The sequence below is a fragment of the Callionymus lyra genome, chromosome 9 (assembly GCF_982586985.1).
Source record: "Callionymus lyra chromosome 9, fCalLyr1.hap1.1, whole genome shotgun sequence".
Classification (NCBI taxonomy): domain Eukaryota; kingdom Metazoa; phylum Chordata; class Actinopteri; order Syngnathiformes; family Callionymidae; genus Callionymus; species Callionymus lyra.
The window spans coordinates 17366801-17378930 of record NC_141826.1 but is presented as its reverse complement, the minus strand read 5'-3'; the positions used below and the strand labels follow the sequence as shown (position 1 = coordinate 17378930).

The 12130-nt window shown below is 36.0% G+C and overlaps 1 protein-coding gene across 2 annotated transcripts in view; it reads left to right on the top strand.

Annotated features, from left to right (window-relative positions):
* gabrb2a (gamma-aminobutyric acid type A receptor subunit beta2a) overlaps window positions 1–12130 on the top strand; it is a 37643-nt gene that overhangs the window by 15044 nt on the left and 10469 nt on the right. For both annotated transcript variants that reach the window (XM_087799018.1, XM_087799017.1), the window contains exon 4: window positions 4379–4599. In XM_087799018.1, coding sequence (XP_087655144.1) covers window positions 4379–4599 — 221 coding nt within the window. The remainder of the gene's footprint in view (window positions 1–4378; window positions 4600–12130) is intronic.

The window sequence follows — 12130 nt, the reverse complement described above, 5'->3', positions numbered from 1 at the left end:
AATACATCTACTCCTTATAAAAATATATTCCAAATGATCTTACAGTAGGTATCGACTGCTGCCATCTAGCGGTCAGAAGTTAAAATGCAACACAAAAATTAACAAACAGGGTGATTATCTGTATGTAAATTGTAAACAAAATAAATTATTATTTTATTTTATACACACTTTTGTTTAAAGATTAAACTGGTTTAAGAACTTGAATAAACAAAAAATATTATTTAAAAGCCATAAGCAAATTGAAAATGGATAGTACTGTAAAATATTAATACAGTATCTATATTTCCTCACTCCCCTACTTAACAAACCAGTCTGGTGTTAAAATAAAAGTATTTGAAATTGCATTTAAACAAGCATAAATTTGGTTATTTTAATTTTTCATAATAATTCACTCTTACTTACAGTTACACAATTTTCAATTTGTTCTATTATTATAATTGTCATGATGTTTGAAGGTTCTTTAGATGTTGCGTCGTTCTCATAAATGTATCATCATTAATGTTTATATTTCATTATATCTGCATCGACCCACAATCCTTTGAGTGACAATCACACCTATATACAGATTTACATTTTCCAAAGACTAAACTAAGATAACCTCAGTAGTTATGTTGATATTTCTTATTTCTGGTCCAGAAATCATCCTTTTATGAAGGACAATAGATTTTTTTAAAAAAAATATATATTTATATATTTCTAGCTAAAGCAGAACCTCCCACACCTTTAACACACTAAAATGTATTGGTGGTTTTAGGAAACCAGTTCTAATACAACAGTGCTTTTTGAAAACACATTGACATTATGTTAAAGCAACAATAATAGACATTTTGACATGATTATTATTTTCATATTGTCTGTATTTATTGGTTTACTGTTTATTTTTACCAGTTATGAACAGTTACTGATAAAAGATGCTCTTCTCAGAGTCTGTGTGGGGCCTTGAAACTACTGTAATTGTTTAACTACAAAATACTAAATTTACAAGTGAAGTTAAAATGCGAAACAGACACAGCAAGTCTTACTCTCGTTTTTAAACAAAAAAACAAGCGGTTTGTAAGAACTTATAACACTGGACGTTGCAGTTACATTGTTGTGACATGTGGGGGCGCCAGAAACATTATTCTTGATTTTATGGATTGAAGCTTTAATAATATATTCCCATCACATTATGTTTATAAAATAAAGGGCCTTATTTTAAAAATTAACAATTTAATAGTTTTAATAAAAATGGATAAAATTCAAAGTGAATTTTTTTTTCAAATGATTCAAACAAAAAATAATAATAGAGAATTACAAAATACGCACATAAAGTAATAAGCAAATAAGAAAAAACACACTTACTAAATAATGTTTAATTTGTAATAAATTAGTTACGGCTCTCTGGGTATTTTATAGTCTTGTTGAATGATATATGTTGAAAAACAAATGTGGCCTAGTAAGACAAAAATACTTATTAAATACTTACGACTTACTTGCTCTGCGAGATTACGCCGTTGCCTCCTGCCCATTGTAGTCGGACTATTTAAGTTGTGTAAGTTGTGTTTATAACTCCCTTCCCCCACTTCTGTACTTCTGTAGTGTGCGTCTAGTATACTAATATTTATTGTTGTCGAAATATACTTATTGTTGTTGATTTTACTATTGTTTTTTTTGTTAATACTTGCTTCTGCAGTTGATCTGAAATATAGATAATCTTTCTTTATAAAGTATTATCAAGCAGAGCTTTCCCCCCCAAAAAAATATTGGTGTGCGAGCATCCGCTCATGCTCTCTTAACGGTGCAAGCGTCCAAATGTCAGAGGATGTCTCACCCCAATAATGCTGGGAGCAGTTCCAGTAAAGAAAAAAAAACTGTGACGTGCAGCACTTCATCAAATCTTAATAGGAATTAATATGCACAAGAGCTTGAATAAAACCTGTAGCGATGCTCTTCATGGCGGCTTCAGAAAAGAGAATCAGGTCAGAAACACCTCCCGGTCTGACAATCCTCGTGTGTCTTCATCATCTCGGGGAAGCGTTGCCGTGTGGGCAGCGATGTGTTGCAGGAGAACCTGCCCCGGTGCCGCAGACCGAGCCTTCCGGCGCCGGCTAACGACTGCGGAGGTGATGGAGATGCATCTGATCGACAGCGCCGATAACACGGCGCCCGATAGGCGTCTTGTAAAACACAGATGCAAAAAGTCCTCGCTTGACTTCTTGTCAACCTGACAAGAGGGTTTTATTTTTAGAAGTTTGGGGCGCACATGTTTCGCATGCGGTGAATGAATGAAGAGACTCTTAAAGCGTGAGTTTAGCTTCATCGCCGCCACGGGGAAAAAAAGGGCTTTAGTGAAACCAGCGATTGGATGCTGTTTGGAAAATGAACAAAAATAAACCCCTCATTTCACAGCTTGTATTTGTTAATTTGTTTCCTGACTCCGTGGCAACACATTTTCAGCCACGAAGATCCAACTGTGGATCCGTGTTTAACTGAGGGTTGTGTGGGTGTTGAGTCTTATTTTAAGACTCACAAGCCGAGCAACACACACAGGAGTTTCGCTGCTTCGGCTTCAGGACGAGTCTAAACTAATTATTGTTATTTTTTATTTTGTCTTGTGGATGTTCCTCGGCTTTGTTTGTTTCAAACAACATTAAATGGTAAATGGTGTCAGAAACACCGGGGAAAATAAACAGGCAACCATGGAAAAAAGTCATAAAATCATAACTAATCTAATGATACAGTATTTTTCTCTTAGACTTGATACACTTGTAAATAAAGAAGCACAGATAAAATGAAGGACAACAAAATAAAGATTTTTTTTAGCAAGTTGTTGCCAAAGCAACTGATAAAAAGGGAATTAAATAAAATAAATGAAAGCAACAGAATTATAAACTAGTTAATAGACGACTAATTGAGACGGCAGTAGCTATTTTTTTACATATTAAGTATATTTTTTCTGCATGTGATTTAATAAAAAGAACATGTATCAGAGCACTTGTGATGGTGTGTTGTTAGCATGAGTCGACAACAGCTCTGTTGCCCTTTTGTCCTTGAAAGTCCTTATAAACCAAAACTTTAAAAGGGTGTTTTTTATCTTCTTTTTTTTATCTATCTCTGGATTCAGTTGAGGTGAGACAACAGCACACTGCTTTTCTGTTTAAAAATATATATATATATTTGAATGTTTGTAGTAAGCTTTACCCTGCTAACCATCATTAGCTCTGAAGCTAATTCATGCCGAACTTAATTTAGCTAAAGCGCTAGTTAGCATACCTGCATTTTTCTTGTGCTTCACTGAAACAAAGAGGTAACAAAAATAATATCTATACTTCAAATTATTATATTTTGATATTAAATCAATTTACTTATAAGCAAAACCATTGCTAAGAAATATTGCTATTGTGAGGTTCTTAGCATTACAACAATTAAACATGTTGGAACATGATACATTTTCCAAAACTTTATATCTAGAAGTACAATTGGTTTAGATAGTATTTCAATATTATGTTTAAGTTATTATGGTCGTTACATATATTTGGGAGCTGTTCATTTTAAATTAATTATTGGCTACAGAGTTACATAGATATTTTCAAATCAATACGTAAGTGTAAGATATCATTGGAATATAATTTTGAGGAGTGGATGTTTTTTAGTATATAGCTAAAAGTGCAAGTACAAGATTATGAATAAAACAATAATATCCAGCAGCGTTATTTATTCAGTCCAGTAAGGGCGTGAGAAAATATAAGTTGCGTTAGTGAATCAATATTCAACACCACGATATCAAGTTTTATTTTTCAAATCACATTATATATTCATTGTGTTTTTTTTATGGTTTATATTTCAATAAAGTCTGTGTAAAAATAAATTATTCAATATTTTTATTTACAATTCAAATGCAAATAATCACTGCGTTTGTTCATTTTTATTTTTCACTTAAACTAGAAGGCAGCAGTTATTACGGCCTCTGCAGCTTAAGGAGCAATGAAATACCTAAAGATCCTGACGTTGACTGAGGACGAGAGGATGCAGTCGACTCCAGCAGCTTTTAAAGCTGATGTTTTGACATGTTTTTGTTTCAAAACTAATTAAGGCAGTTACGACTTTAGAAAAAGTCATGTGGTCTGTAACACCAGAGTCAAGTACTCGACGATACTACAAATATATTCTTGTTACTACAGTATCACAATATATCGTATTGTTGCCCCTGTATTGCCATATGTACTGTATCGCCAGATTCTTCAATACACACCCCTTGTGCCCAGCAGCGATCTTCTTTATCTATTTGTTGTTTTGACCATGAGTTAAAAAAAGAAAATAAGAAATATAATTATAAGTGAATAAATGACTCGTAGAACTAGATTCTCATTGCAAACCTGTGTTCTCTTGTCTTCCACAGGACTACACATTGACCATGTACTTCCAGCAAGCGTGGCGGGACAAGCGTCTTTCCTACTCCGAGATCGCCTACAACCTGACGCTGGACAACCGAGTGGCCGACCAGCTGTGGGTCCCGGACACCTACTTCCTCAACGACAAGAAGTCCTTCGTCCACGGCGTCACCGTCAAAAACAGGATGATTCGTCTCCACCCGGACGGCACTGTTCTTTATGGACTCAGGTAAGCCAATTACCTTTCCTGCATCGTAATTATGAGATTAAATCCCGGGAAATAATAGGGTTTTATTTAGGGGTCTGTTGAGCGAGTTGTAATTATTATCCATAATCGATAACGTGGCAGTTCGATACAGACCTTGGATCTGCATTCGCACAGATTAGTTCATACCATTGATCAACGCTGTGTGTCTCAGATCCATCACCTCCTCTGCTCTGTTACTGGTGGGAACGTTCTCAGGTCGTATCGATCTTAGGAAATGGAATTGTTGTTAGTTTAGTATGTTGCAGCGTTTTGTTTTATAATCTCTCTCTCGATAGAGACGCTCTTCTTGCGCAAAGAATGTTTAAAAAATTAAAGTATCTGCACTGCACCAGTTTCATATCAGCTGTGAAGAGTGCGGGACTCGACCCCGAAATGTACTGTACTTTGCACCACTGCCAGAGTATTAGTGATGCTTTGGACGTGACGTTGCTGCGTGGATCTACTGTTTTTTTTTCTTTTGTTATTTGGCCTTCATTTTTACATGTAAGGTTGGTTTAGTGCTGCGAAGCTCAGATGCAAGCAGGAGTCATCCAGGTCAGTCCCTGAATGCTAAGAGTGTGCTGACACATACCTGTAGAGACGGCAGCATCATGGTGGAGGTGGACAAGATGGCTGAACTCTGCAACACTATTTAAGCACAACAAATAGACATCCAAATGTAAAACACATCCTAATCACATGCTTTTATTGTGACACAGAAAATGCTTTATCTGTATTTATCTGTTCAAAAACATATTTTAAAGATGGGTTAATTCCAAATTCCTTAAAAAAAAACATCATAAAATAATTATACATTCTAAGATTCTAAATGGATTCTTCATATTCAATAACAAAAAATCCTGTTTTTTGTTTTGTGTTCTGCTGAGACGATTCAAATTTCCCCAATGATAATGAAGTTTATCCTTCAATTATTTATTATTTATAGTTCACTACAGCTTGGTAGATGGTAACACAAAGAAAAGTCATAGTTTACAATTAAAAAGTAAATAAGCGTTATTAAATGTGTGACCTAGATTCACATTATAAGTTGACAATACATAAGATGTATTTCATTTACAAAATAATAATGATAATAATCTACAACAAATAATGGTAGAAATTAAATGAACAAAATATATATTAAATGCTTGAATAATAAATCGTGTATGATGTTAATTGACTTTATTAGAACTAGTTAATTATAATGAATACATCTTAAGACATTTTTATTTGTTCAGGCTTTTCCTTGATTTTCTGGAACTCCTGTGTTGTTCTCAGTTTTATCTTTATCTAAAATATATATTTTAGTGAGTATTGTTTTGATTGTTTAAGCGCTTTGTGACCCTGGTCTGGAAAAGCGCTATATAAATACAAATAACTTACGAACTTACTTACATTTTACATACAATAATAAATTATTCATTGATATTACTTTTACTACTATTTACTATTACTACTTTGACATTTTAGGCAGAAAACAAAAAAAGGTTTTAACTAGATTATGTTTAATAACAAAAACAATAATAAATAAAATAAATACAAATAATAATAATCATTATAACAAAAATGCAACCCAGATGTGCGCGGAGGGAGTTAAAAACACAAATTTAAAAAAGGAGTTTTATTGAATAACCTCACAGAAAAAAATGTATACACATTCCCAATTTACTCACACAGTTTTCAGTGACAATAAGCTTCAGAAAATAAATGAAGATCAGCATTTGTCATCTAGAATCAGTGTTAAAAATAAAATGGTGAACACATTAAGAATCCCTTCAACCTGCCGCCGACCCTCCTTACTCACGGAACGTTCTGGCTTCCTTTGTGAGCGGACATATCTTTGTGCTATTGGAGAGTGACGACGTTTTGTCATGACGAGGAGTGTTCCTCTCTGCAGCTCAATAGATGACATCGCATGGCCAGAAGGAGAAAGCTGCTGAGTGGAGAAAGAAGGATTTGATTCTGCCTTTTTTTTTTCTCCCCTCCTCTCTCCTGTCAGTGCTGCCAATACGAGCTTAGCATCGCCTTCAAAGTGCTCTGCCTCCGACGCTGTGATGTTCATACGGGTCTTTAAATTCAAATTCAGGTGGTGTCATGTTCACGAGGCACGTTTGGTCACATGCAAAGGTCCTTTTTTTTGTAAGGAGTCTGCAGACATTTTGAATTTTGGCAGAGTCTGTGAGGAGGCAAATGATCCTGCATGCCATGTTTTCTCAACTCGACACAGGCACTCTTTTCAAAATGGAGGTAGATTCTAAGGGTGTGGGAAAATATTGATACACTGACATATATCTCGATGTTTTCTGTCATGGTATTCAACAGCACTGCATCCATTTATTTATAGAAAGATTAAAAAAACTAATGTATATACATACAGTATTTGCTTTCAAATAATAATTATTTTGTGGTTTTTATTTCAATAAAGTTTGTAAAATACGATAATTCAATTTCTTATTTGCAATTAAAACGCAAATATTTACTGCGTCATATTTGTGTTATAATTCAAATCCCGGCCGCTGGATGGCGTTAGTTATTTTATGGTTTGTATTTCAATTAAGTGTGTATGAAATGAAATAATTCCTTTATGATGATTTACAATTAACGTGCAAATATGCTTTGATTCAATTTTGTGTTGCAATTCAAATTCCGGCCGCTCATTACGTCTTTCGCAGCTAAAGAAAGATCCCGTCGATGACTGAGGACAAGAGGATACAGTCGACTTCAGCAGTTTTTAAAGCTGATGATTGGACATATTTTGGTTTCAAAACAAATGAAAGCAGTTATGACTTTGTCAAGAGTCATGTGATCTGTAAATTCTGCAACACCAGATTCAAGTACTCGACAATACTACAAACATTGCGATGTTCCAGAAGTATCACAATATATCGTATCGTGATACGTATCGTATCTAAGATTCTTGCTTAACACCTCTACTAGATTCTCCATCTAAATGAAGCGTTTCTTACAGAGTAAACAGTGTTTATTGAGATTAAAATGCCTTCGACCACCTTGGAATGAGATTTTTTCTCAGGATGTTTGCTGGTTTTGTTTGCCCCTAAACAAGGTCATTTGGAATAAAGGTGCAACGGCTGCTTTAGGGGAAGTACAGACACATTCACGCATGCACAAACACCCAGGGAGGAGAGAAACAGCCTTTTTTTTTTTTTTTAGAACTCCATGTCCTATTAATTCAGACGCCAAGCAAATGTAGCGTGTTTGAATCTGTGTGATCGGGTTGGATGGAGAGATGGACCGGGCCCTTTTTTTTTTGTGTGTGTGGTGATGAAAAAGCAAACAGGCCTGTGCTTCATGATCTCTGCTGCAAAAGATCCACTGCAGCAAAGACCAAGAAGAGGAGGAGGAGGAAGAGAGACAAACACTGGAGCAAAGAAACCCCCATCTGTCTCTCCTCCTTCAGAGTGGTTGTGTTGGACGTACTCGCGAGGCGAGGGGATGCAGAAGCAGCTCTTGATCACTGATGCAGAGTCTCTCCTCAGACAAAAAAAAAAAAAATGCTTCTGCTGATGATGTAGGTGGGCTATAAATAGGCTGGTATTTTTACCCCTGCCATTTCGCCCTCGTTTTTCTCTTCTCCCGTGTGCTTCCTCTGCTAGCGCGTGGATTTATTAGCGGCCATGATGTCGGGCGATGACTGACCGGGCCTGCGAGCATTGATTTCCACCAAGTTTTTGGCCATTAATGAGTAAAGTAGGACAGACAGAAGACAATCCCCCGGTGCACTGCGGCCTTGCTAGCTGCCGCTTACGTAAGGAACCAGGAGAGAAAGAAGGCGGCGATTCGGGGAGAGAAAGGATGTGGCGCTACATCTCGAAAAAAGGGAAAGAAAGAAAAAAGGAAAAATAAATCCCACATTTGCCAGGCTGGTCCCTGGGGAGAAGCACATCTGATGTGGAAGGATTTTCAAATAAACCTCTGCTCTTAATTATTAAAGACGACGGCCTCAGCGAGACAACTGTGTCGTTGTGATGAAGCTTCGCGATGTATGATGGTTGAGACGATCCATTGTCCAAGTGTGTCGTTGCCTGGTTAGAATTATTACTTTGAAGGAGACTAAGCCTTCATTAGAGGTGTGTATCGGCAAGAATCTGTCGATACGATACGTTTCACGATACAGGGTCAACGGTACGATATATAGTGATACTGTAATAACGAGGATATATTTGTATTATTGTCCGAGTACTTGACTCTGGTGTTGCAAAATTTACAGATCAAATAACTCTTGACGATGTCGTAACTGCTTTTGTTTGATTTGAAACCAAAATATCTCCAAATATCAGCTTTAAAAGCTGCTGGAGTCGACTGTATCCTCTCGTCCTCAGTCATCACCGGGAAGTTCCTCATCATGACCATGTTTTCAAGTTAGTACTTTATAAAGTTCTCCCCCGTCTGAAATCTGGGCGAACGATAAGTTACAAGAGCTTACTCCATTATGACGTAACAATGGCTTCACTCCTCCTCCAGCCAGCTGTAATAACGCCCCCTTTGTTTATACAACGAGTCCCTTTGAGTTGGAGACTTCTGGAATTGACGCGTGGTGACAAACCTCGATATTTGACCAATCACAGTAGAGTGGTTAGCAGGTTATGTTAAACAAGATTCAATTTCCAGAAAAAAAGAAAGTGTGTTTTTAGTGGGCGGGGTTTAAGATAATTTTCTAATGTCAATATGTCAATGAAAAGAGAGTTTTGTACAAAAAGACACATACTGATGATACAATAGAATATGTAAGTAAGTAAGTAATAGTTACTTGTAAAACTCCTTTCTAGACCAGGGTCACAAAGCGTCTTAACAATCAAAAACAATATACAGTTAAAATACATGCTTTAAAAGGCGAAGACACATAAGACAAAAGCAGGAGTTCCAGAAAATCAGGGGAAAGGACGAATTAAAATGTCTTAAGATGTTTCTTGAAGGAGTCAGTAGATCATCAAACACAGAGGAAGAGGAAGATCGTTCCAAAGATTAGGAGCAACAGCCTGGAAGGATTTCTCTCCTCTAGTCCTGAAGTGTGTTCAGGAACCATCAGTAGATTCTGATCCACAGACCTCAGAGCCCGAGCTGGGGTGTAAGGCTGACATCAGATCAGTGATGTAAGGAGGAGCCTGACCATGAATAGATCTGAAATTAAGAACCAGAATTTTAAAATTGATCCTGAAAGAAACTGGAAGACGGTGAAGAGTTTTAAGGATCAGAGAAATGTGAGTTATTCTACTAGAACGGGTGAAAATTCTCTATCTATTTAAGAGACACATTCATTTCTCTTTTAACTGTTGCTAAATTTTTTTAGAAGGATTATTATTGATTATTATTGCTCTTATCTCATTCAAATGTAAATAGAAATATGCAATTCTATTTTCAAACATTCTCATGAAAAAGGCAGATTTGATTATAACCAGGGACACAATGTTTTATATTTAATATATAATCTAATGTTATTTAGCTGATTTACACACAGTCTTTCTGTGCTGGTTCTCTACAACATGATCTACGGTAAACGTTAAAATAGGATGTTGATATATTTCATTTTAGTAGTTCGAGAACTACTTCCTGGTCTGCTGTGGTTGATCATGTGACGCTAAACCATCAGGACAAGGGAAACCCACATTCATGCTTCGACCTATACTGGGAAATCTCTCACTGGCTGCTGTTATTATTAACGGTGGCATGAGACAATCACGTTACATCTCAATGCCCGCATGTGTGTGTGTGTGTGTGTGTGTGTGTGTGTGTGTGAGTGTGTGTGTGTGTCTCACCAGTAACTCAAGCTTCATTGAGGATCCAGTCTTTTAAAAGGCCTAGGGTGGAACTTCACGGCCCGGTGCCAGTCCGTCTCCTCTCTGGCCAACTTTGTCGTTCGTTTAGCAGGAAATGAGCTGAGATGATGACGATTCTACAGATGTGCCCAGCGGTTGAACCCGCTTTTCCTTTGAAATGATCATGATTTTGTTATGAAAGGGATGATTTTTAAAATTGCCTCAATGATCTTTAACCACCAGGTTGTGTCATCATTATAACAATTTATGTAAATATTGTGTATTTACTACAGGTGTTTTTTGGCTAGTATCTTGTGATCAGATACAGGAGCAACTATACGATATATTACGATGCTGTAGGAACAAGGATATATTTGTAGTATTGTCGAGTACTTGACTCTGGTGTTGCAGAATTTACAGACCACATGACTCTCGTTACAGCTTTCATTTGTTTTTAAACCAAAATATGTCCAAACATCAGCTTTAAACGCTGCTGGGGTTGACTGTATCCTCTCGTCCTCAGTCAAAACCAGGATCTTGCATGATTTAATTGTTCCGTAAGCAGTGGGGGATATTGTGACTGCTGCCATCCAGCAGCTGGTTGTGTACTTGTTGTACGAAAATGAACAAATGCTTTGAATATTTTATTGAATTTAAAAAAAAATCTAATTTTATAAAATATAAAAATATAAACCCAAAAAGAGCAATGATGATTTAAAATATATAGAATATTTAATAAAAACAATAAATTAAAAATTGATAAAGTCCTGTTGAATAACAATATGTTATTGTGACAAAACAAAATCAAGATATTTAAGTGTAATGGTTATATATTACTTATTTTTTGATGTAAATTTTTAACTATCTTTGTGACGCAGATGGATTTTAAAAGACACCAAAGACTAAAAATCGTTCAAATCATTAACTTCTTAAATTAAAATCTAAAGTACTAATCCCTCTTTGTAGTATTGTGCCCATTTTTCCTATCTGTCTTGCTTAATAGTGAAAGATTCCATGTCTAACTGTGGAGCTAATGGCTACAGCGTCAACAATCCCCATGCCACAGCTCATTAAAGTAGGTTTTACTCATATACAGGTATTTTTTCAACACTAACACAGTAAATAATGACACATATAGATACTTTTAATTAGAGAAAGAATGAATTAATCCTAATGTATACTCCATAACCTTTTTTTTTACCTCGGCCCAGTTTAATTTAAGCGTGATATTCACAGACTACCTGTCAGATAAACAAATCATATAGTTTGTTTTTTCACTAGTTTTCACTAATTTACGCGTTTACTTTTTGAGTTTACTCGACTGAAACAAGCATCTTTACGCGTCAAGAGTCATTAACTAATGTTAATGTTGATAATACAATCTTTTTCTTTTTTTTCAAAAACAAAACATATTTGACATTATATGACAATATTTTTCTTTCTGTGTGGCCCTGTAACAGATGCCTCTTGGACCGGTACCGGTCCACGGACAGGGCGGTCGTCGCCCACTGCCACAGAGTTTATACGAACAGACAGTCTCGAAAGATAATTAACTTTGGAATTACAGTGTTTCTCGCAGCTTTTATTGAGGTTCACCTTCTAAGAAGGTCACCGGCAGAGTTATTAAAGAAGTATATCTTGAGGTTTCTGCTAGAGCTGCATTTGGAATATAAATGACGAGCACTAAACTTTTTTTTTTTCCTCCCAAAAACTCCATCAAACTAAAGACTCATTTTTTT